Source organism: Garra rufa, chromosome 19 (genome assembly GCF_049309525.1).
Source record: "Garra rufa chromosome 19, GarRuf1.0, whole genome shotgun sequence".
In the NCBI taxonomy this organism is placed as follows: Eukaryota; Metazoa; Chordata; class Actinopteri; order Cypriniformes; family Cyprinidae; genus Garra; species Garra rufa.
Window position 1 is genome coordinate 10227881 of NC_133379.1, and position 27096 is coordinate 10254976.

Below are 27096 nucleotides of genomic sequence, written 5' to 3' on the forward strand. Positions count from 1 at the left end.
ACTCCACCAAGGATAGTAATGAGGCCAGGAAGGGGCCTGTCATTAATGTGAGAATGGGCCTAGTGAGCTCTTTCAGAGTGATGGTCAAACAACTCTCGCAGAGAGGAGACCCGAAACACCATGCTACCAAAAAGGAGTGGGAAAAACCAGAGGTTTTAGAACCAACTCTAGAATGGGAACGGAGCAGTACTGCGTAACCCATACCATACAGGATTTTAGAAAAGAACCCAACCCTTTAGGGGGGATCTTTACCACTCATGTGGATTTTAGAAGTGCCCAAAGACTTGCGTGTGCACTAGGCTTGGGCGGTATCCAAATTTTGATACCGTCAAACCTCCTCCCTATTTTACCCCGGTATACGGTATTACCGTGAATAAAAAATAAAAAAATGACGTAAGGCTCAGACAGCGTCACCAAACTGTTGGCTTGTGCCTATACCGTTAAGAAACTGAATACCAAACACTACAACAATGTTGACAACTTTTATTAACAACAAATAGCAGTAAAAAAAAAAAAAGGGCAAACAGTCAAACAGAATAAAATTAACATAAACATCCTGGGGTGCGTTTCCCGTAGAACGACATAACTCGCTGGTTAACCTCCATAGTACGATGCATTGTTGTGGAAACGAACTAGCTCACGAGTGTTTCCCGAACACAGTCGCATCTCCATCGTTTGAACCACATTAGTTCAACAATGTAGGGCAGTTGTCAATGACGTAACCGAGTGATAACGTCGGCTATTTAACTGATTATGGATCTCAAAAATGCAGCTATATTGAATATGGCACCTAATGACTCATTTCTTTCCCCCCTGTCATTACGCTTTATTTGATGTTTGATTCATCACGGGTTCCCTCTTACGTCATACACCGGGGTTCCCTCAGGCAAAATGCACACGCACTACTCCTAAACGGTGCTTATAGAGGACGCACAAAAATACATAGCATTTATATTTATATTAACACTTTACTGGGTGTTTTTAGAGAATATTTCAGTTTATTAATGCGATTGAATTAGCTATTCATGCGGTGGACTGTCATGATTTTGGAAAGATGCGCATCAGAGAAGTGGGTAAACGCGAAGCCGAGCACTGCATTGCCGTGCTCAATAGCATTAGCACAGGCATAACTCCCTTCAAACTTTATAGGGAATGTCACCGTTTCTACAAAATCTACACAAATGAAATCGTCTGCCTGATGAAAAAAGTACATAAAACACGTTCATGTTTTAGAAAATGTAGTTAATATTAGCATCATTATTGATTTATCTCATCCACTCGCAAATAATCAGAATGCATTTTTTTTATTACCCGACCCACCCGACCCGCGGATATAACCACCATCCGCGCATCACTACGCATTTTTAGGCATTAAATAAATTATATTTAATATTTAATCCTTGTCTCCTATATAAGTGCATTCTTTTATGACGGTATAACGGTATTGAAACTGAAACCGTTGCTATTTTTAGATCCCGCGGTATACCATATTACCGTAATACCGCCCAAGCCTAGTGTGCACTTACCACTTTATGTGGGTTTTAGCAGGGGTTAAATTGGGATTTGTTATGTGGGAGGGCTCTATGGTGGCAGGCTATATATATATATATATATATATATATATATATATATATAATATCAGCTATCAGCTGTGACATAAATCTGCACTTTTTTTATTTAATCCAAGTGAATTTCTTTTTATATTTATATTTCCCCCTAACTTCATTAATACTTCATGTTTCATTTAAAATTCTTACATTTGATCTATAAATTCTATAACATAATATGAAATATGAACAACTGAATTAAATAATGTTAGGATTGTTTTGAGAGTATTGTTGAGATTGTTTTAAGTATTTTTTTAATTACACAAGAAATTATGGGGTGGATTATACTTTTAAACCAAATTAAAACACCAGTAGGTGACAGCAAGTGTCTAATGAGTGAGTTGTTCAATGATTCGTTGTTCAATTCGAATGATTTATCAGATGTTTGTGCATTGGATAATGAAACTTTGACTTGTTCAAGTCAACTGATTTGTTCAAGAAAAATTACAAAACAAATTATTCAGCAATGAATCGTCTGGTTGCTCTGAAATGCGCTTTGGGTTAGCTGTCTTTGAAATTATTTTGGCTGCTGAAATAGAACTGAACGCTGATTCTCCGCAATCTCTCATGAAATCGACCGTTTTTTTCTGTAGAGCCGTTTTGAACTTACTGTTTGAATGCATTCATTTACTTAATTCTTGGACTCACCGGTTTAAAGATACCACTTTAAGGTATTGTTTTCATTATAATGTACTGATTCAAATTGGTAATCAATAATTATTTTTTCATCTGCTTGACGGAGCGGGAGTGGGCGCATCAGGCGCAATCATTAAACATATTTAAAAGGAAGCCGACGCCACGACAGCATCACATTTCCATCCACCTATTTTTATGCGCATTTTGGAATATCACATAAAAATCTCTGGATGGAAATGTGAAAATGCGCATCAATTCTAAAATTGCACATAAAAAACTTATGCGCACAACTGAGTAGGATAAACGTTTTATCCGATAAGAATAAATGCGCATAAACTACGATGGAAACACTTTTACCGAATAAATTCCTCCATGCGTATAAAATCATGTGACTCTGCACTGATAGAACGGGATAACTCTACTAACCAACAGACCCATCTTGTCTCACAGCATCAGAAATGTTGTATTGGTCATTCTGAAATGTTTCCTTCACCAGTTTCGTCACTTGCCCACCACGTTTTGATTTTTTCATAGTAACAAAAATCAATTAGTTCAGTTAGAGAAACAGTGCAATTAAAAACTGAACACGGCTGCTCAACAGTCGCATCACAGATCCGCGGCTGGAGTCGAGTATATTTTGGATTTTAAAAAGGAATCTCACTGGAAGAACATTCGGTTCCCTTCCGGGAACTCGAGCCGCGTCTAGAAACGCTATGGGGAACGCCATTGGCGGGCCGCACTCTGAATCATGTCTTACAACCAATGAAATGACGGGAGTGACGTCACAGGCGCGGTGACGTCATCGACCAGGAAGTATAAAGCACGTGCGTTTGAAGCCCGCGGCAGCTTTTGTCATTCAGCGAGAGCGCTCTGTGTCTGTCTGTCTGCCATTTTGCTGTTTATTGTGCCAGTTTGCACGCATTTCTTTTGAGTAAAATGGCTTCAAAACAACCTTTAAAAGAAAAGAAAAGTTTGGTGGCTGTTAGAAGACATAGACCGTGTGTTCCTCCCTGCCAACGCTTCATTGTTGGTGGGGATACACACGGTCTATGTGTGGTGTGTTTGGGACCGGAGCACGCACAGTCAGCCCTCGAAAAGGCTGACTGTCCGCAGTGTGAACGCCTGCCGCTGCGGGTGCTCCGTTCCCGGAAAGCCCTCTTCGAGGAGGGGGCTTTCACCAGCGTGCCTCGCGGGTCTGGCCCCGCTGCCGCCGAGGCGGAGCGGTTGCGCCACTCGTGGGGCTCGCAGCTCGATCTGCTGGAGGGTTTGGAGACGGGTGATCCCCTATCTCCTCCCTCACTCAGCGGCGCGAGCGATCTCCTATTGGATGAGGAAGCCCGCACTGCGGCCTCTTCCCTCCAAGAAGAGATCCCAGAGCTTCACATATCTTCCTCCGAGGAGGTTGATATGGAGAGCCTGGAGGACACACCACAGCCACCCCGTTCGCCTCAGTACGAGGAGCTCGTGGAGGTGCTGACCAATGCGGTAGCCAAATTAAACATCTCATGGCCCGCAGAACAACATCATGAGCCGCATGGAAGCAAGCTAGATGATCGCTTCCTGCGGACAAAGTCAGCACCTCCCAAACGGAGCCTTCCATTCTTCCCAGATCTGCACAAAGAGATCTCAAGATCCTGGGGGAAGCCGTACTCCTTCCGTCTCTATAACCCCACTGAGAGTTATGCTAACGTGGGGGGTACGGAGGAGTACGGTTATAGGGCGATGCCACGGGTAGAACAGACGCTCGCGGGCTATCTGGCACCCGGTTCGGCATCGTCCTTGAAGGCTCCGTCCTTGCCCACCAAGCCACTAAAGTCTACTTCCATCATGGTGGGCAAGGCATATACGGCAGCAGGTCAGGCTGGTTCATGTTTACACACCATGGCCATCCTTCAGGCTTACCAGGCTGACCTGCTGAAGGAGTTTAGCGACGGCGAGGAGGTTAACATCTCAGAGATGCGGCGCACAGCAGACCTCGCCCTCCGCGCCACCAGGGAGACCGCCCGTGCTGTGGGTCGGTCTATGGCAGCCCTGGTGGCCGCGGAGAGGCATCTCTGGTTGTCCCTGTCCGCACTAAAAGACAAGGACAGGGCAACACTCCTGGACGCCCCCATAGAGCCAAGCTCCGGCCTCTTCGGTGCCTCGGTGGACACAGTTGTCGCCAGGCACCAGGAGGCCAGGAAGCAGGCAGCGGCGTTCAGGATGTACCTCCCTCGCCGCGTTTACTCCTCTGAGGCTGCTGGACGGGAGCAGCCTCAGCCGTCAACGAGCTCCTCACACAGAGAGGCACAGAAACAGAGCGTTGCCGTCCGCGCTCCTCCGGTTCGTCCTAGAGGACGGGGCCGGCAACGCTCTAGGCCGGGGGCCTCTAACAAGAGGGCCGACCTGAGGGTCGTCCTCCATTCTAAGAGGTCCTCGGCCAAACGGCCCTGACGGTCAGGCACCAGGGTCATTGAGGGCAGCCCCTCTCGAGGGGGTTTATTCGGCGCCACAGTTTGTGGTTACCGAGCCCCCTCGGGGCCCTCAGGAGATTTGTCAGCTAACTCTGCCAGTGTTTCAGGGCGCGGCAATCTCCCGCGAACATCAATTTCTAGCTGTTCCGCCTGGAAACGTAGCGGCCCTAGGAAGTTCGCAACTCCTACGGGGGTCTTCAGAGAAGCTAGTTCAGGAGTTTCCTGCCAGTACGCTGTTACAGGTCCCCGAACTAGTCCCTCAAACAAATCCAGAAGCCAGCCTCGAGAGGCTGGTTCCCTTAGTAGATTTTCTGGCAGCGTGGAAACTACTGCCGAATGTCTCCTCATGGGTCCTGCAGACTGTAGAGAAGGGTTACTGCATTCAGTTCGGCTCCAAGCCGCCACCTTTCAACGGGGTATTCCCAACTCTAGTAAACCCCGAGCAGGGTCTGGTAATGGAACAAGAAGTAGAAACTCTTTTAAGGAAGGAGGCCATCGAGGTGGTCCCTCCTCAAGACAGAGAATCCGGGTTCTACAGCCGGTACTTCATAGTTCCCAAGAAGGATGGAGGGCTCCGGCCCATTTTAGATCTCAGGCAATTGAACCGCTCAGTAAAGAAACTGAAGTTCAAAATGCTAACTATCAAGCAAGTAGTGTCACAAATCAGGTCCGAGGACTGGTTTGTCACGATAGATCTAAAAGACGCATACTTTCACGTCTCCATCCTTCCTCAACACAGGAAGTTCCTCAGGTTCGCTTTCAGGGGCGAAGCTTACCAATACAGGGTACTTCCTTTCGGCCTAGCTCTCTCTCACTTTCACAAAGTGTGTGGATGCTGCTCTGGCTCCTCTGCGACTCCAGGGCATCCGCATACTCAACTACATAGACGACTGGCTCATCCTAGCCAGCTCAGAGCAGTTAGCGGTTCAACACCGAGGTGTCGTTCTTGCTCACATGAAAGAATTAGGGTTGAGACTCAACGCCAAGAAAAGTGTACTTTCTCCATTACAGAGGACCACTTACTTAGGCGTGGTGTGGGATTCGACCACGATGCAGGCACGAATGTCTCCTGCTCGGATCGAGTCAATCCTTACTGCAGCGAATGCGGTCAAGCTAGGCCAGTCACTCACTGTCAAACAGTTCCAAGTACTGTTAGGTCTTATGGCAGCCGCATCCAACGTGATACCTTTAGGACTGCTGCACATGAGACCACTACAGTGGTGGCTCAAAACCAGGGGGTTCTCCCCGAGGGGAAACCCGTTTCGCAAGATCAAGGTCACGCGGCGCTGCCTACGTGCCTTGGCTATGTGGAAGAAACCCTGGTTCCTCTCTCAGGGTCCAGTTCTGGGAACTCCGTGTCGCCGTGTCACACTAGCGACGGACGCATCCCTCACTGGATGGGGAGCGGTCATGAGTGGCCGCTCAGCCCAAGGCCTGTGGAGCCCTCATCTTCTCTCATGGCACATAAATCGCCTAGAGATGTTAGCTGTGTTCCAGGCCCTGAAGTGTTTCCTTCCAGACCTAAGAAACCGCCACGTGTTGGTCCGTACAGACAGCACTGCGGTAGTGTATTATATAAACCATCAAGGAGGGACCCGCTCACGCCCCTTGTTCCTCCTGTGGTCTCAAGGAAAGCTTCTCTCCCTGAGAGCAGTCCACATTCCTGGACATCTGAATGTGGGAGCAGACGTCCTGTCGAGGCAGGGGCCGAGGCCCGGGGAATGGATGCTTCACCCAGCAGTAGTGAAGCAGATTTGGAGAAAATTTGGCCAGGCTCAGGTGGACCTCTTCGCGACTCGAGAGACATCGCAATGTCCCCTCTGGTACTCTCTAGTTCCTCCAGCTCCTCTCGGACTGGACGCTATGGTACAGACGTGGCCGAGGCTTCGTCTGTACGCCTTTCCCCCGATCGCTCTGCTCCCCGGAGTTCTGGAAAGAGTGCGCCGGTTCCAAGTACGGCTGCTGCTAATAGCCCCGTATTGGCCGGCCCAAGTATGGTTTCCGAACCTAGTCTCCCTCCTCGACGGCTCTCCATGGGAGATCCCCGTCAGGAAGGACCTCCTGTCTCAGGCTGGGGGCGCAGTTTGCCACCCCCACCCAGAGAGGTGGAAGTTATGGGTGTGGCCCCTGAGGGGGCACAACTCATAGGAGCCGGTCTCTCAACCGAGGTTGTTGAGACCCTTCTCCAATCCAGAGCTCCCTCTACGAGGAAACTTTATGGCCTTAAGTGGAACCTGTTTGCTAGATGGTGTTATGAACACCGCTTCGACCCAGTCAACTGCCCAGTAGGTACAGTTCTGGAGTTCCTACAAACTCGCCTTTCCGCAGGGCTAGCTCACTCCACCCTGAAGGTGTACGTGGCGGCTATATCTGCCTTCCACGCCCCTCTCGGTGGCCTCTCAGTGGGCAAAAACCCCCTGGTCATTCGTTTCCTCCGCGGTGCACTCAGGTTGAGGCCTCGAGTGCAACCAAGGGTCCCCACGTGGGACCTGGCTGTCGTGCTAGAAGCTCTATGCAAGCCTCCATTCGAGCCCATAGAGGAGATATCAGACCGCGTGCTTACCATTAAGACAGCGCTCCTGATAGCCCTTACCTCTCTGAAGAGAGTAGGGGACCTTCAGGCCCTTTCAGTGGCCCCTTCTCATTTAGACTTTGCCCCTGGTATGGCCAAAGCTTTTCTCTACCCAAGAGTTGGGTACGTACCGAAGGTCCCGTCCCTAGCACCTCAGCCTATCACGCTGCAAGCGTTCTATCCTCCTCCGTTCCTGGAGCCAGATCACAGGAAGTTCAATTGCATGTGCCCAGTCAGAGCATTAGATGCGTACGTCCACAGAGCTGCCCTGTGGTGTAAATCAGAACAGCTGTTTGTCTGCCATGGCCCCCCAAAGAAGGGCCACCCAGCTGCTAAATCCACTATCAGTAGATGGATCATTGATGCCATATCTACCGCTTACGAGTCTTCTGGTCTCCCATCGCCGATCGGAGTCAAGGCTCACTCTACTCGAGGCCTCTCTGCCTCGAAAGCTCTGACGGCAGGTGTCCCCATCCAGGACATCTGCAATGCTGCGGGTTGGTCTTCGCCCCTGACGTTTGTCAGGTTTTACCAAATCGACCTCAGAGCCACTCCAGGCTCCCTCGTTCTGGACTCTAGTCAGTAAGCCACCTAATATCAGCCATCTCCCTAGCCAGGAAGAGACTTCTCAAGGCGCATTCTTTTAGTTAAAAGAAGAGAAGTCGTTACTCGCCACACCCTCCTCGTGTGCCTGAGGGCCGAGGAGTGGTTCCAGGATCCTCGTGGGCCCGAGGGCCGAGGATCACACTACACTGCTAGTTCCCCCTGTGCTGGCCAATTCCAGACAGGGACTGCTATAGGGCCGGGGATCATGTCACCTTCTGTCCGTAGAAAACTAGACAAAGGTCCTTTCTCTCAAGCCCTGGTAGGTCCACCAGGCAGAGCTTAATCAGTCCCTCTTGCTCTGGCGTATCCCCAGACAAAGGATTAAGACTCCTCGAGTGCCCGAGGGCCGAGGAGTATCTCTCTAGGGCTTACGATCTTGCAACTAAGTATGTAAGCCAAGTAGAAGGTCTGCTCTTATCCTCGTGTGCTCGAGAGCCGAGGATCATACAACCCTCTTGTCCGCGGAATGCTAGACAATGGTCCATTTCCCTCGCGTTCTGGCAAATTTCCCAGACCGGGTGTAATTCGGTCCCTCTGGTTTCTGGCTTTCTCCAGACCACGAACTAAGACTCCTCGTCTGCCTTCAAATAAGGCCGAGGAGTGCCTCATGCACTGGCTGGCTACCAGGCAGAGGCCCATGCTGTCCTCCCCGTGTGCCCGAGGGCCGGGGATTGCAGTGCCCTGTTGTCCGCATAAGGCTAGACAAAGGCTTATCTTCTCGCGTCCTGGCGGAGCACCAGGCCGAGCCCTTGAGTCCCTCTTGTTCTGGCAGAACCCCAGACAAAGGACTACCCTCTCCTCGTGAGCCCGAGGGCCGAGGAGTACCTCTCGCTCTGGCTGGCGACCAGACAGAGGCGGACCACCTGGCTGAGGTCCTTTTTTCCCTCTGCACCTATCAATGTCAAGCAAAGGTTGAGAACCCTATCCTCGTGAGCCTGAGGGCCGAGGATCCTTATCACCCTCTTGTCCGTAGAATACTAGACAATGGTTTATCTTCCTCGTGTTCTGGCAAATCCACCAGACCGAGTGTAATTCGGTCCCTCTGGTTTCTGGCCTTCCCAGACCAAGGACTAAGACTCCTCGTCTGCCCAAGGGCCGAGGAGTGCCTCTTGCACTGGCTGGCTACCAGACAGAGGCCCATACTGTCCTCCCCGTGTGCCCGAGGGCCGGGGATTGCAGTGCCCTGTTGTCCGCACAAGGCTAGACAAAGGCTTGTTTCTCGCGTCCTGGCGGAGCACCAGGCCGAGCTCTGGAGTCCCTCTTGTTCTGGCAGAACCCCAGACAAAGGACTACCCTTTCCTCGTGAGCCCGAGGGCCGAGGAATACTCTTGAGGTCAATCATACCATCCTCGTGGGTCCGAGGACCGAGGACCACTTCCCACCTGTCCGTACAGACAGTGGTTATTGCAGTCCCTCTTGTGCTGGCTATTTCCAGACAACGGACTAAGACTCTGCGTGTGCCTGAGGGCCGCCGAGTACCTCTCGCTCTGGCTGGCGACCAGACAGAGGAAGACTACCTTTCCTCGTGTGCCTGAGGGCCGAGGACTACGGGGCCTCTTTTGTCCGCGGAAGGCTAGACAAGGGCTCTTTTCTTTCCATCCTGTTTAGAAGACACAGCGCAGGGTTTGGAAATTATGGGGGCGTTGGTAGTCTCGTTCCCCATAGCGTTTCTAGACGCGGCTCGAGTTCCCGGAAGGGAACGTCTCGGGTTACGTATGTAACCTAGTTCCCTGAGGGAACGAGACGCCGCGTCTCGAACCATAATTCCCGCACCCTGCGGCGCTCGCTTCATTCCTAAGAGCTGCCGCGGGCTTCAAACGCACGTGCTTTATACTTCCTGGTCGATGACGTCACCGCGCCTGTGACGTCACTCCCGTCATTTCATTGGTTGTAAGACATGATTCAGAGTGCGGCCCGCCAATGGCGTTCCCCATAGCGTTTCTAGACGCGGCGTCTCGTTCCCTCAGGGAACTAGGTTACATACGTAACCCGAGACGTTCTTATTTATTCCACCGTGTTTGCTGATTTTCAGTAGGCCTGTTTTTTTTTATATAAATAGGCTACACTTTGTGAAAGTTATTTAACAGTTATTTTATTTTGTTAATAAATTAATAATTCTGTGTTTAATATAGACTAAGTGAGTTAGTCGTACTGTTTTGTTGTCGTCCATTCAATCAATTGACGCTGAATTACAGTAGAAAGTAAAAGTAAAAGTAAAATGCTCAGTGATCCCTTCAATTAATTATATTTATATGAAAATTATTATTTTCAGTGACTTATCCTAGTTTTATTAGTGATATTTAGTGGAAATTTGTCAGCAAGTGATGACTGTTCTCTTTGTCTTGTTGGATGGAAACGCTGCTTTATGCGCAAATGTTTATGCAATGTTCCAGTTTTGTGCATAAGTTAAATTCGCATTTTTGGATGGAAACATAGCTAGTGTCTTTACTCTGTGTTTATAGGGAATATTTGCATTTATTCACATGCGATTGAATTAGCTGTTCATGTGGTAGAGTGTTGTGATTTTGGTTTGCATTTTGGTGTTATTTTTTGTTTTTGATGTTTTAATCTGGTTAGGGTACTTGTGTAGCGTTAATGAAGTGTCGAGTCCTGCAATCTATGTGCCGGGGCTCAGCCCCGGACGGCCCCGGCCCAATTTAATCCCTGGGATTTAGGGAGTGCTCAAAGCTTTACATGAGTACTCACCACTACTGTGGGTTTAAGGAGGTACCCAGGCTTTCTAGCGGGGGAAACCGTGTTATAGTGGTAGCAGTTTGCTCACAAGAGGCCTAGTATTCTCTAGAGAGAGAAGCTCGAGAGTGGAGGTCTCAAAATGATAACCCTCACTGAGGGGAGACCTGGCTACACTCAACACTACAAGTACATGAACTCACCCGAGAGTCTACACATAGGACTCTGTAGAGTGGAGGCTTCAAATGAATCTCTAAGGAGAGAAAAGCCTAACAACACTCAGCCTTGGCAGAGGGGCTCTTAGCACAATACCAAAATAGTTAGCGAGACCTAACAGGGCCTACCAGCTATATACTGTGAGAATGTACTAGAAGTGGAGCTCTAAGGAGAGTGACGGCTGCAGCTAGATGGTTCTCACAGAGAGAACACATCTAAGAGCTCTCAGTCTAAGCCATAGGGAAGACTATGAGAGCCAGATCATTATCATAATGCCACAGGCGAGAGGAGACCTAATCAGCAGCACTCAAGAGTGGAGGCCTCTGCAGAAAGACTCTCATATCGAGAGGAAGCCTGCAACACCCTGACAACCCTCAGCGTAGAGAAAATCACTTTTCGCCCATAACAGCCACATCCTGCTCACCTGGCTTAAAACCAGTAGAGCACTTGCTGCTGTATCAAAGGATGTCAAAGAACAATACATCCTTCACCCGCAGCTCGCCCTCGTCAGCGACTGACGAGCGTGAGAGATTACACATCTCTCAACTCGTGAACGCGCTTCATCTGTAACCGCTGCGGGCTCGTTCTCCGTGCAGCCTCGGCTGCAACGGGACTCGAGCCGCGTAGGGCAGATAAATGTCCCAATTCCCTCTGGAAAGGGGACAAACGAGAGCGGAGTTTCCTTAGAGAGAAACTCTCACAATGAACGCGCTCTGCACTCTCAAGAACAGAGCGCGCATGCTCTCACCCAAACACATAAAAAACAGGCTGTGCACGTCATCTGGTGTCAGATTTCTCTGACACGGATCCGCACGCTTCCTGAACTGTTTACTCTAGGAATCATCATTCTACTCACGCTTAGAACAAGGTCAGTCTGAAGGACAAAAAGATGGTTGATGTATTCACAAGCACCCCTTTTATACTGGTAGGCGCCTTGTGATGATGTCATAGGCTGGCGCCGACCAATGTCAAAGTTCATTGTCGTTGTTCTATAAGAGCTTCAGAACCGGTCACGCTAAAGGCAGTTCCCATAGTGTCCACCAGGACGCAGCGTAGAGTTCCCTCCGGAAGGGAACTGCAGGCCTCTCTTGCCTCAGTTAAGGTCAGTGTTCATAACTCCACCATAAGAAAGAGACTGGGCAAAAACAGCCTGCATGGCAGAGTTTGCTGAGCAAAAAGAACATAAAGGCTCATCTCAGTTTTGTCAGAACACATCTTGATGATCTCCAAGACTTTTTGGGAAAATACTCTGTGGACCTTTTTGGAAGGTGTGTTTCCCATTACATCTGGCATAAAATTAACACAACATTTCAGAAAAAGAACATCATACCAACAGTAAAATATGGTGGTGGTAGTGTGATGGTCTGGGGCTGTTTTGCTGCTTCTGGACCTGGAAGACTTGCTGTGATAAATGGAACCATAAATTCTGCTGTCTAGCAAAAAATCCTGAAGGACAATGTCCGGCCATCTGTTCGGTATCTCAAGCTGAAGCTGAACTTCTGCGAGTTCTGCAACTGGACAATGATCCAAAACACATCAGCAAATCCACCTCTGAATGGCTGAAGAAAAACAAAATGAAGACTTAAGAGTAGCATATAGTATAAGTCTTGACCTGAATCCTATTGAGATGCTGTGGTATGACCTTAAAAGGCAGTTCACGCTAGAAAACCCTCCAATGGGTTTTCAATGTGACTTTCAATGTGGCCGAATTACAACAATTCTGCCAAGATGAGTGAGCCAAAATTCCTGCACAGCACTGTAACAGACTCATTGCGAGTTGTTGCTGCTAAAGGTGGCCCAACCAGTTATTAAGTTTAGGGTGCAAACACTTTTTCACACAGGGCCATGTGGGTTTGGATTTTGTTTTCCCTTCATAATAAAAAAAAAACTTCATTCAAAAACTGCATGTTTTGTTTACTTGAGTTATCTTTGATATTTAAATTAGTTTGATGGTCTGAAACATTAAAGTGTGACAAACATGCAAAAAAAATAAATAAATAAATAAATTAAAAAATTAATTAAAAAAAATCAGGAAGGGGGCCAACTGTTTTTCACACCACTGTATACTTTTTGCAGTTCCATAGTGGACAGTTCATTAAAAATCAACATTTGTCAAAACAAAACAAAAACTCCAGCCTGTATGCCCCAGTGACTATTACCCATAGCACTGATGTCGGTCAGAAGGGTCAGAAATTTAATTGCATTGATCATTGGTCAGAAACTTCCCTGGATCCATTACAGTTTGCCTATACCATCCTTAACTGACAATGCCATCACACACCTTCTACAGACAGCCCTAAACCATCTGGACATGAGAAATAGATCTCCAACTTCGTGACTGACAGACCACAAGCAGTATGGGTGGGAAGATGTGTTTTGAGCCCCCTGCTGTTTTCATTGTACACTTATGACTGCATGGGCACTTCCAAATCCACCAACAGTGTCAAGTTTGCTGAAGACACTGTTGTGGAGGGCCTGATCTCAGATAACAATAAAAAGGCCTACCTATAAGACATCAAATGCCTAGAGGACTGGTGCCAGAAGAATAACCTCCTTCTGAACCAGTGGTGTAGTTGGAACTGTATGCATATATACTCTGTATACTCACTTTTTACACATGGCTGTTTGTGTATTATAACTTCTAAGGATCAATACTTGCATATGGTACACTTGGCACACTTGTTTTGTTGCTTTGAAAGTACATAATCTGCTGCCATGTTAGCTTCCTCTTGAACTGTGTCCCATGTTGTGAAACTTGTGGTTCTGAATTGGGAAAAGCTAGAAGGGTGATGACTTGTGCTTTGAACAGAGTGAGGCACAGCACAAAACTTGATGCGCAAGTGTGTGTGCGGGCAGGTAGAGACTGGTCTGTGTGTGGGATGCGGGACAATAAAATGATTTGTGGGACCCTTCAAAATAGAATATATGTACAAATTATTAACAGGCACAAGAAAAGGCAGTTTCAATTTAAAACATGTTTGCAGTGTGAGCAACGTAGCCATCTGTTGATTTCTGGAGGGCATTTGCCAATCAGAGGTGTTTAAGTGAATTCACTCACCACTCAAAAGTTCTTGCACAGTTATGAATGTTGTATGCTCATTAATCCTCTCATTACAACACACGTCATGAAATGTAGACATTGTGTATATATTCATTGTCTTATAAAAGCTTTGTGAGATTGCGATGAACTGAGATGTCAGCTTGAAGAGAGCGCTGTTTGCTCGTATTCTGTCATGCATGCACGCAGCAACTGATGCTTTTCTGTTAGGAATAGCAGTGGTTTGTAAATGTTGATGTGTAGCCTAAATAACAAATATGTTGTCGGGACTGTTTATGCTGGGATCTTGTGGAATTTACGAGGTGTATACAGAACACTTTCATGTAAATTTCATAGATGCGGGATGAAATAACATATTTCTGCAGGTGCGGCCGGGCGCAAGACAGAATCTTGCGGGAGCAGGACTGAAAAATTCATCCCTCGCAGATCTCTACTCTGTGGGGCCCTGAGGACCATAGATAAGTCTTTAGTTGGCACAGTCTGAGGATGAGGCAGATTCAATATCCAAGCTCCTCTCAGAAACTTAACAAAGGTAATTTCTGCTGATTGACTGGCCAGCCATGTGCAAATGATTTGCCGTGATGGCTGCCACATATACTTTGAATTTGAAAGGGGTGTGCACCCATTGTCTAGTAGCTCTAGTAGAAAGGTCAGCACATAGGCCACATCACAAAAGGATGGGTCTTTGATCCGTGCTGTAGCCAGTCAGAGAAGACTGACCATTTAAGTGTTTAGAGGAGTCTTGTAGAGGGAACTCTAGCCTCTAAAATTGTATTAATCACACTCACATGGAGCTGTAGAGACTCCTGTCGAGGGCCAAACATGAAGACCCCACAGTTCAGGCTCTGGATGCCAAATCAGGCTCCTCGCTTGGGAGAGGAGGTCTAACCTCAATGGTATCGGCCAGGGGGCTGCCAATAGCAGCTGAATCAACTCGGGAAACCACGTTTGATCCTCCAGAGGTGGGCCACACGGAGGACCGAACATCTGACTTACCTGAGAAAGCAGGACAACCAGGAGGAAAGCATAAAGGCTGCACCAATAATGGGCCAAAGCATCTTGCTGCTTTAAAAAGTAAATTGGGCAGTGAAAGTTGAAAGGTGAAGAGGTTCACCTTTGCCCTCCTGAAGACGGGAAAGATCGTTTGAACCATTTGGAGATGTAATCTCCATTCTCCTGAAGCTACATTGCCCCTGGACTGCATGTTTGCTCCCTGGTTCAGTCTGGCTGGCACATGAACTATTCTGAACAAGAAGAGTTTGCACCCATAAAAGGAGATTTTGAGCCACGTGTGAAGGGAGTGTGACTCAGACCATCTTGGTAAAGATGGTCTGGAGAAGTCCACAGTCCGAATGATGCCGCTGAGTATCAGGTAGTGCTCTGGCGTAATCCTGGCAGAACTGATAACTGGCCCCAGAAAAAGACTATTCACTGGCTGGGAGACAGCAAATTCTTAGCTAAATTGATTTTTAGCCCAAGCCACCCCAGATGGCTGAGCAGTAGTGACCTGTGAGCAATGAGTTTCTGTTCCAATCTGGCTAAGACCTGCCAGTCGTCTAGGCAATTCATAATGTGGATCAGAGGTAAAAGAGCTGCACTTAGTAAAGTGCATGGAGCCAGGGACAGTCTGAATGGTAGGACTGTTTTGATATGGCGCCCCCTTCGAACACAGCACACTGTTCAGGTACCTGGGCCCACTATTTTTCTTGAGTACAAGGTTTAAATAATGCCTCTGAAGCAAGGCAAGCGAACTGGAGCAAGTAACCTAATTTTACAGAGCTGGAGCACTTAAGCAGGATGTGGTGCATGACCTGCAACAACTTCTGAGCTACAGTGAAGCACTTTGCAAATCTACCAGGCAGATGGCAGGTAAAGGTGTGCAGTGACTGCCTCTTCCAGAAGGTGGAGCTTGCCATACCTTTTTACAGCACCATCAACAGAGATGAGGGCAGCATAATTAGAAAAGTGGACAGGAAATTTGCTCATAAATTTGCTCTAATACAGTAGATGCTGGATGGCTGCAGGGGGAGGCTTCTAGCGATCTTTCTCTGCTGGGGCTTCTTCACACAGCAGTGAGCAGCAGGCTGAGCTTCTTACTTCAGCTTCAGAGTTCAGCGAGGAGATGATCTTCATAGTTGAAGAAGAAAAATTCAAATTAAATGACACTCAGAGCCGACTTTTATAGAAGTCGGCTTGGGAACACTTTAGAATAATGGTCTGTTAAATAACTATGCAGGAAGTAATAGGTAGTACTACATTAACACTGAGCTTAATACTGTTAACTAATATGGAAGCAATATTGCAGTAAGTAGTAGCAAATATAGGACAACAGTAGTTCCTTATTAGGTATTCGGTAATTACTAAATAAAATATTCACATTGAGAACTACTTGCTAATTATGATCAATTAATAAAGAAAAAAAACTATTGTCTTGTTTTATTCGTAACATAAAAATGTATTTTAAAATGTTTTTTTTTTCAGAAGCTTGCACATCAAATAGGCTCTTTGTGGAAACTAATTTATGAATATTATATCCTCTAGGTTGAGAGTAGTTTATTTCAAACACCTAGATAGTGACAGTATCCTGGCAAAGACTTTTCTTAGAATATAAACATTGATGGTCTCTCGTCAAAAACAGTTTGCATCCTTAATAAAGACATTGACTGCATTGTGTTAAGCACAAAACAACATCTTCCAGATTACAATGTCTGTCAGGTTGGAATATCACTAGGGCCTCAGAAATGTATGGCTGTAAAGAATATGTCAGGTATAAAATATATGAAATTACTTAATAAATTACTTGTGAAATCAATGTCAACCCCTCACAAATTACTCAAGCATTACCTTGTCAGCCCACAGGCACTACTGACCTGGACCATTATTTTAAAGTAAAAACGGGTTAACCCTTCAGTAATTACTCAAGAGTTAGCTTTTTAGCCCGCAAGAACTACTAGTGATTTGGAGCAAATATTTTAAAGTGAAAAACACATTAACAAGTTAAACAACATAACCCGTCTCTAATACTCAAGGGACTGACAAGGTAACACTTAAGCAGCTAGTGAGGGATTAATGTGTTTTTACTTAAAAATAATGGTTCAGATCATTAGTAGCTCCTGTGGGGCTGACAAGGTAATGCTTGAGTATTCGTGAGCAGTTAAGTTGTTTAACTTGTTAACATGTCTTTCATTTTAAAATAATGATCCAGATCACCAGTAGTTCTTGAGGGCTGACAAGATAACACTTGAGTAATTATTGAAGGGTTAACTTGTTTTTCACTTTAAAATAATGGTCCAGATCACTAGTTGGCTGACAAGGTAACTCTTGAGTAATTACTGAGGGACTGACATAAATTTCACTCGTAATTAAATATGTTTTTAGACATGCTACTGTTATGTTTAGCAATCATTTGGTTCTGTATTAATTGATCTCAGTTCTTAATCAGGATATTTTATTTGGTAATTATTGAATACCTAATAAAGGAACTACAGTTGTCCTAAATGTGCTGTTACTTACTGCTTAGTTCATCTTGCTTCATTATTAGTTAGTAGTATTAAGCTCAGTGTTAATGTAGTACTATTACTTCCTGAATAGTTGTTAACGGCAGACCATTATTCTAAAGTGTTACCATCGGTTCTACCCCTTTTGGCGGGTTGAAGCACCATTGGTTTGTGCAACTACACAAACATGAACAAATCAGGCTTCAGTATCTGAGTAAACAAGAGTTCCTGCATAAGCATCAGACCATTCAAAAGGGAACTAAAGTGTGTAGCTTAGAACTACTGTGATTTATATAGGAACTACAGTGGTGTGAAAAGTGTTGGCCCCCTTCCTGATTTTTTTTTGCATGTTTGTCACACTTTAATGTTTCAAATCATCAAACAAATTTAAATATTAAATCAAATATAACACAAGTAAACACAACATGCAGTTTTTGAATGAAGTTTTTTTTTATTATGAAGGAAAACAAAATCCAAACCCACATGGCCCTGTGTGGAAAAGTGTTTGCCCCCTAAATATAATAACGTTTGCGATAACTTGCAATGAGTCTTTTACAGCGCTGTGCAGGAATTGTTGTAATTCAGCCACATTGGAGTGTTTTCGAGTATGAACCACCTTTTTAAGGTCATGCCACAGCATCTCAATAGGATTCAGATCAGGACTTTGACTAGGCCACTCCAAAGTCTTCATTTATTTTTTCTTCAGCTATTCAGAGGTGGATTTGCTGGTGTGTTCTGGATCATTGTCCTGCTGCAGAACCCAAGTTTGCTTCAGCTTGAGGTCACGAACAGATGGCCGGCAAAAACTTTTTCACACAGGGCCATGTGGGTTTGGAATTTTTTTCCCTTTCATAACAAACCCCCTTCGTTTAAAAAACTGCATGTTATGTTTACTTGTTATCTTTGATTAATATTTAAATTAGTTTGATGATCAGAAACATTAAAGTGTGACAAACATGCAAAAAAATAAAAAAAATCAGGAAGGGGGCCAACACTTTTTCACACCACTGTATGCAATATTATATTTGCTTTGTCGTTTAATTCTCTATTTCTTTCTCTCTCTCTCTCTCTCTCTCTCTCTCTCTCTCTCTCTCTCTCTCTCTCTCTCTCTCTCTCTCTCTCTCTCGCTCAATTTATACAATTTGCATTTAGCATTGTATTTTCTCTGATGTCAATGACCCAGAACTGACATGCAAACAACCAGTTGCGAAAGACTGAGCTAGAGTGTCTGGGTGAACATTTGTGGATAGACTTTTTAGTTTTCCTCCATGTATTTAACTAAGAGAATGTCCTGTATTACTGATAAATAAGTGAAATGAGAAAAAGAAACTTTTGTAAGTGTTGTGGATATCTCTTATTGTAATAGATCTCATGTGGTTGACATGCGTGCTGTTGTATCCTGTTTGTGGTGGTAGATTCTGTTAGCCACATTCTACTTTTTTTCTGGCAAGTTGACTGATCGGAGATTGCAACAACAGATATCACATTTACAAGCTGTCTGACAACAAAGGAAGTGGTCTCCTTCTTTTTTTTATTTCTGTTTTACTTTTATTATTCGTTGTTTGTTACCAGACTGCTGTTTTGTTAGTGCCAAGTTATTAAGGACAAAGCTTATATGATAGGTAGCCCAGATTTTACAGGTTCATAGCTTGTATCAGTATTCTGTCAAAAGTTTTAGTTTTCGTTTATGGTAACACTTTATAATAACTATCCGTTATAACTAGTTAATAGATCATTAATAAACTGTTAGTTAATGGGTTATAAATGACTTGTTAAATAACAGTTAATAGTTTGTTAATGATTTATAACTATCTGTTATAACTAGTTAACAGACCATTAATAAACTGTTAGTTATTGAGTTATAAATGACTTGTCAAATAACAGTTAATAGTTTGTTAATTATTTATAACTGTGCCTTATAGATAGCCAATAGATAACTTACAAGCTGTTAGTTAACAAGTTATAAATGACTTGTTAACTGTATTTTAATGATTTATAACTATACCTAATAAAATATTAATAGATCATGAACAAGCTGTTAGTAAATTTCTTACTAAAGACTTGTTAAGTATCAGTTAATAGTTTATATATGTTATTGGGAAGTTATTCTAAAGTTGCAACTATTCTTCATTTATTAACTGTTAGTAAATGAGGAATAGTTGCAACTTTAGAATAACGTACCGATAACATACATAAGCTAATAACTAACACTTAACTTATATATAAACTCACACTTTACAGATCAGTTGTTCATAGTTTAACGATCTACTAATACCAGTGAAACTTTGTAGAACAGCAAATGGATGGAACAAGTTCAAGCTACAGAAATTTGATGTGATATTTAAAATATTAAATTTTTGTACCTCAACCTTGTTCCACCCATAGGCTTTTCTGTGTACTTTATTTTACCAAAGAAACTCCACAGATGAAATGTTGAACATTGTGTTTAATGTATAGAAACACACATACTGAGCCATCAGATGGCAGAACAGCAGTATACAACAGAATACAAACCCATGAGGTTTGGGCACTTTTTTGTGCTAAACATGAAAACAAAATAAATAAAAATCTAGCCACTGGCATTATTGATATGCACATGTTTTATCACACCTTGAACCCTCTATACTGAGTGAACCAGCAGCGGTGTGCAAAATACTGAGATAAATCCAGGTACTGTCAGGTGAAAGAAGTCAACAGCAGGTACTTCCAGTAAAAAGAAAGCTACACCTGTGGACCATGCTGTGCACATGGACAACAATGGTAACGATAAGCAGGACTGTTTGCTATCTTTTCATTAAAGATGTTTGATCAGGATAAAGTGCCCAAACCTCATGGGTTTGTATTCTGTTGTGTACTGCTTTTCTGCCGTGTGTTATGGCTCAGTATGTGTGTTTCTATACATTAAACACAATGTTCAACATTTCATCTGTGGAGTTTCTTTGGTAAAATAAAGTACACAGAAAAGTCTATGGGTGGAACAAGGTTGAGGTACAAAAAATTAATATTTTAAATATCACATCAAATTTCTGCAGCTTGAACTTGTTCCATCCATTTGCTGTTCTAGCTTGTTCATGATCTATTACTAATGTATTAGGTATAGTTATAAACCATTAAAATACAGTTAACAAGTCATTTATAACTTGTTAACTAACAGCTTGTAAGCTATCTATTGGCTATCTATAAGGCACAGTTATAAATAATTAACAAACTATTAACTGTTATTTAACAAGTGATTTATTACTCATTTACTAACAGTTTATTAATGGTCTATTAACTAGTTATAACGGATAGTTATTATAAAGTGTTACCTAGTTTATTTATTTTTGTGCTGTAAAGGTTAATGAGTTCATTTATTCTGCAGATAATTTGTTTGGTTTTAACGTTAAACATGGCAGTGACCTGTGTTATGTATGCTTTACAGGAAATGGTAAACAAGTATATAACCTATCAGTTCTTATGTGTTTTGTTGATGCATTTAAGACATTTATTTCTTAAAATGAAATGTTGAGGGCTTGAATCCATGTAATATATTTTACTGACTGCAAATGATCTTGTGGTCTTCAGCCCTAGTAGTGCTTGTCTTTAAGAACTTCCATCTGTTTTGTGTATGGCTTGGAACCAGATACATAAAATGCTAGTAAGAGTGTTGTTATGATCTGTAGAACTAAAGAGGATAAATGTCCAAACTTTCTGGCTCCTGGAGACTCACTGTTTTACAGAGTTCAGTTCCAACCCTAGTGGGTCTCCAGGAGCAGGGTTGAAGTGCTCTGCTTTAGTAACCTTACAAGAACTAAAAAAAAAAAAAAAACTTTTACAATCTAAAAAGTTTAGCTGATAGTAGACCTATGCTCTAAAGTATATATTTCCCAAGCCTCAATTGTGCAGTGTTGGGGTTAAAAACTAAATGCTGGTGACCAGTTTTGATTTTAGGCAACCAGATATTTCCTGTGCTCTGAGAATGGAAGTGAATTTTGTTTTTCTAACAGCTTGGTTTATCTAGCTCTCCTGTGCATTTCTGCTGTGGTTAGCAGTATTGTCAACCACAGTAACCAGGGGTCCAATGTCACATGCGAACAGAGTTTCCTGCATTGGTACTGGTGTTTCTGTACAGACATGTAACTATTCACTCGCTTAAGCACAAGCAAACCAGCCACACAGGTAAGAGTGCTATTAATTTCTTGGGAACTTAACATTTGTTCAAAAGCAATTTAATAAATTGTAGGAATACTTAGACCAAACAAGAACCTGTCGTAATGTAAACCATTTTTTTTTTTTTACTTTTTCCTCCCATGTCTTATTAGGACCACTAAGCATCACTGTGTGCCAAGGTTTTAAGGAGCAGTGGTCAGCAAGTGTACACCCATTTTTGGCTGTCAAAATGTTGCAGGAACGGAATTTAACCACCAATGAGTCCTGTCAGATTCATGATGGCACATTGTCACCCTTCTTGGCCATTGGCTACATTGTCATCTGTTGCATTGGTCTGCTCTGCAACACCATCACCCTCTACATATTTTTCTTTCGGGAGCATGCAGACTCTTCCATGGTTGTGTACATGCGGCACCTCACCCTGGCGGACACCCTCCTGGTCATGTGTTTGCCCCTGCGAGTTTACTACCACAACAAAGAAGGTCCCTTTTACTTGTGCAAGGTGGTGGGCATCTTCTTTTACATCAACATGTATTCCAGCATCCTGTTCCTCAGTCTTATCAGTCTGGATCGCTATTTGAAAATCATCAAGCCCATTTGGGTCTTTCGAATCCAAAAGACAAAGTGGAGCCACACAGCAAGCTACATAATCTGGGTGATCCTCATTTTAGGAGTGATTCCCTTTTTGACAAGCAACAATCATGAACATCCATGTGACAAGATTTGCTTCCACTTCCACAGCAAAGGACTTGCAGGTGGGACCATTAACCTGACAACATTGGTGCTCTTCCTTGTTTTTTATGTAGCCTTTCTTTGTTTTTATGTGAAGATCACTAAGAAACTCAGGACTATGTCTATGGGTAATGGTGACCCTAAGGCACAGAGTCGCAAAAAGAGGGTCATCATAAAAACTTCTTTAGTACCGGCCATTTTTACTTTGTGTTTCTTACCCTACCATGCAGTACGAATACCATATGTTCTGGCTCAGCTGAATGTAATCAGAGATCTTCATAGCCAACAATTGTTGCATATCTTAAATGAGAGTACCTTGCTATTGTCCACTCTAAATAGCTGCCTAGACCCAATTATCTATTACTTTTTATCTAGTGCATACAGGAAAACAATACTGTGTGCCATTCAGGGCAAGTTTGAAAACATTTATGCTTTAAACAGCAGGAGAATCAGCATAAACCGCTCAGAGACTGAAATGTAGCATTAATGGATGACTTTTCCAATTGTGACTTGTGAGGTTCACATGAATCATGAATTTTGTAAATTCTACAAACTGAAAACATTTAGTTTTAAATGAGGTACAGTCTGAATTTGTTTTATATGATCATGAAAAATGCAATGTAAATATATTAATATTATATAATACAAACTATATACTGTATTTGTGTGTATAATATTTTTGAGGACTTCACTTTTATTCTAAAATGCAGAAAATAGCAGGGTTGAAGACCTATGCTCTAAAGCAGGTGTGGGCAAACTTTTTGACTCAAGGGCTGCATCAAGTTTATTTTTTGAAGCACCACATAGTATGCATGACAAATAAAGCATTTGATTTTTCCCCCCAAATTGACAGTTTCTACTTTACTATATGTATACTTGTAATAGTTTACAATAGACACTGCAGGTCTATTCTTTTTTATGAGCATAAAATGAGCATATATGTCAATTTATGTATAAGTTACATTTTATAAATTTCCATGCAGAAATAAAGTAAAATAAACAAAATTTTTGCAAACATTATACATGTGTATTTTTTGTTTCTAATCCTAATCCTTCAAATTTAGCAATTTTCAAAACAGTAAAATGGAAAAAAAAAAAAAGTATAAAACAAACATGAAGTATAATCTTATTCACTATAAACAACATTAATTGTAAACAACAAGCCAAAACAAATCATTTAGAGCGAAACTGAAACTAGTGGCGTGTGGGAAATGCATCAATCCAAATGTGCATGCTTAGCGCTTGGCGTGGATTGTTTTAAATGAACCACATTGGAATATAAATCACAGTATGTTCCATAGAGTCTTGAGAGCACTTTTTTATTAATGTATATTTTGTAAATGACAACAAAGGGTGTAGTCTTTAAAGATGGCAATACTTTCCTGGCCACAAAGACATACCGCTTTTCTTGACAAATCTGACATAATGCGTTTTGAGGCAAGGCAAACTTTGAAGTTGGCTTGAGAAAGCCAGAAAGTCAGTCCATCAGACTGCAGATTTGTCTCTAGGTCACCAAAGAGACTGCCAGAGCCTTTGGCTTGTGGGGCATCTCTGGCTGAACCAGTCAAGGAGAAAAACTGGACACCCCGCTTGCGCTTTCTGTTCTCAGGTCTTTGGGGCTGCTGGGTGAGAGCAGCCCCACCCCGAAGCAATGATTATTGTAGGCAATCACAGTCATATCCGTTGAGCGCGTGAACACAATGGCCAATCAACAATGTTTAAGAATATGTTCAAAAGCACTTAAATGTTAGTGGGAAATGGACGTTTTTTAAAATTTCAATACCGACCGGTAACTCTACTCTAAGGAGGACATTAGGGTGGCCAATTTGGTTGTTCTCTGTCAAATGTATCTCAATGGGTCCTGCTAACTGTAGAATACGGCTACAGAAACTGGTTTGGTTCTCATCTGCCTCAATTCAAAAGGATCATTCCCACTCTTCTGGACCCCAAGCAGGCAGTCCCTGAAAGTAGACACTCTCTTAAGAAAGGAGGCCATGGAACATATTCCTCCACTCCCGAGAGAGTCCCAGTTCTACAGCTGTTACTACATTGTTCCGAAGAAGGATGTGGGGTTGTGTCGTATTTAAGATCTGTGCCAGATGAATCATCCCGTCAAGAGATTCAGGTTCAGGATGCTGACTATCAAGCAGATTGTGACTCTAAATCAGGCCTGAGAACTGGTTAGTCACAGTAGAGTCGAAGGGCACATACTTCCATGTTTCCATTCTTCCTCAACACAGGAAGTTCCAGAGGCTTGCTTTCGGGGGCAAAGTATACTAATATGGGGTTTTTCCTTTCGGCCTAGCACTTTCACCCGACACTTTCACCAAATGTATGGATTCGGCTCTGGCTCCTCTGCGACTTCAGGGCATTTGCATATTAAACTATATAGATTTGTTCATATTAGCTTTATAGACTAGTTCAATGATAATGTTGTTGAGACCATTCTCCAGTCCAGAGTTTTTGGTGTGGTAGCTGTTAGGACCCTGTCAACTGCCCATATGTTTCAGTGCTGGAGGAATGATTTTTCGCAGAGTTGACTCTCTCCGCCCTGAAAGTAAACATTTGAACCCTTTTCTCTCATTTAAAACTGTGTTTTTACTGGCCATCTCCTCCCTTAAGAGGGTTGGTGTCCTTCAGGCCCTTTTAGTGTTCCCTTCATGCCTTGTATCCCTGCTGAAAAAAAACAGCTAATACCAGCCTAGGCTGGTTGGCTGGTCTTAGCTGGTTTAAGCTGGAACTAGCTGGTTTAAGCTGGTCTCCCAGCCTGGCCAGGCTGGTCAGGCTGGTTTTAGCTGGTGGTTTCCCAGCCTGACCAGCTAATGCCAGGCTGGCAAAACCCCTCTAAAACCAGCCTGCCTTCCAGCTATGACCAGCTAAAACCAGGCTGGTTGACCAGCTAAAACCAGCGAACCAACCTAGGCTGGTTTTAGCTGTTTTTTTTGTTTTTTTTTTCACCAGGGATGGCAAACCCATTCTTATACCCTAGGCCAGAATACCCACCGTAGCTCCATGGCCTGTTGTGCTGCAGGCTTTCTGCCTTCCTACCTTTTGTAATCAAGTCCAGGAGAAGCTATTTCCTCCCACACGGGTGCAGAATGTACATGCTAACTTGAAATTTGCTGTTGCCTGTGCCGTGCATATGTTCAACTGCAGCTTTTTGGTCCACAGCTCATGCAAGGTGACAACATTGTTGACTTTTGCTTAGCTAGTTCTTTGCAGTTGTCTTGGTGTGTCCTGAGCTCTAGGGTCAAAGACAAAAAGCGGTCTATATACCAAAAAAATCTTGTCAGGCATATTTACAACAAGAATCATTTGATTAAAACACTCTATTTAAGTTTCACAGTGTAGTCCCCAGATGCTAAATAATTAATTTGCTGCTATCCTTCAAACAACTAATTTTATATATTTTTAATAAGGTCAGAATAATAATATTGTTTGCAGTCTTTTCAGTATTAGGGCCCTATCATACACCAAGCGCAATGCAACGCCAGGCAAAACGCAAGTGTTTTTTGCTAGATTCAGCCCGAAGCAGTTATCATTTCTATGTACAGCGGCACATTGTTTAAATAGCAAATGCACTTTAGCCCTTCTGTTTACCCATTGTGTGTTGGTCTGAAAATGAGCTCAGTTCAGGCACATTGTTGGCACGTTGCTATTTTGAGACAACTGAAACCAGGGGTCCGTTCTTCGTACCTCGCTTACTACATCCAAGATCAAATGACACATCCAAGATCAAATCATCGCGCTAACTATGAGCTCGCTATTCCGGTTCTCCGAACGCACCTGTTGTTGATGATTAGTACAGCTGGATGAAGTGATCTGAGATCATTGCGTGGCTTAAAAGGGGCTACGTATCGATAGTAGAAACATTGATTGGCAACTCTGTGATTGGTCGGTGAACATGACGAAGAAGCGCGCTCAGTATTTTTCTGCAGCAGAGCAAGAACTCTTGATTGAGGGATTTCAGGAGTTTCAGAGTTTAATTAAAACGCAAGGGAAAACTGCAAAGGCTGGAAAAGCAAGGAGAGAGGGCTGGCAAAAAGTAGTGAACAAATTAAATGCGTTAATGCTGCCCATGATGCATGTTTTTTCCTTGGTATGTTATTTTATTTATATTTTTATTTTATCCACTACCGTTCAAATGTTTGGGGTCAGAAAGACTTGTAATAGTCTTTAAAGAAGTCTCTTCGACTCATCAAGACTGCATTTATTTGATTAAAAATAAAGAAAAAACATTAATATTGCAAATTGTTTTTACAATATAAAATAATGTTTTTTTTATATATATATATTTTAACATACTTTAAAATAGAATTTATTCCTGTGATGAAAAACTGAATTTTCATCAGCTGTTACTCCAGTCTTCAGTGTCACATGATCCTTCAGAAATCATTCTAATATGCTGATTTATTATTAGAATGATCAATGTTGGATATTATCAACAGCTGTGCTGCAAATATTTTTTGGAACCTATGATTTTTTTTTCTGGTTTCAAGTTTAAAAAGTACAGTGTTTATTCAAAATACATATTTTTTTATAACAATGTAAATTATTTATTATTAACTTTTAATTTTTTTTATTATTAACCTAATACATCCTTGGTGAATAAAAGTATTAATTTCTTTAAAAAAAAAAAGTACTGACCCCAAACTTTTGAACGGTAGTATATATATATATGTATATATATATATATATATATATATATATATATATATGTATATATATATATATGTATATATATATATATATATATATATATATGTGTGTATATATATATATATATGTGTGTGTGTAGCTGTGGTCATCATTCGTGTGTGAATCGTCGTAATTATTTTCTACACTTTCTTGCAAAATACTTTTCTTTTCCCACGTGAGT

General features: G+C 43.1%; 1 protein-coding gene across 1 annotated transcript; it reads left to right on the forward strand.

Moving 5' to 3' along the window:
* Positions 1-21714: 21714 nt before the first annotated feature.
* LOC141291955 (probable G-protein coupled receptor 34) lies at positions 21715-22698 on the forward strand. Its single transcript, XM_073823946.1, has one exon. The coding sequence runs from the start codon at positions 21715-21717 to the stop codon at positions 22696-22698; it is 984 nt and encodes a 327-aa protein (XP_073680047.1).
* The last annotated feature ends 4398 nt before the right edge of the window (positions 22699-27096 follow it).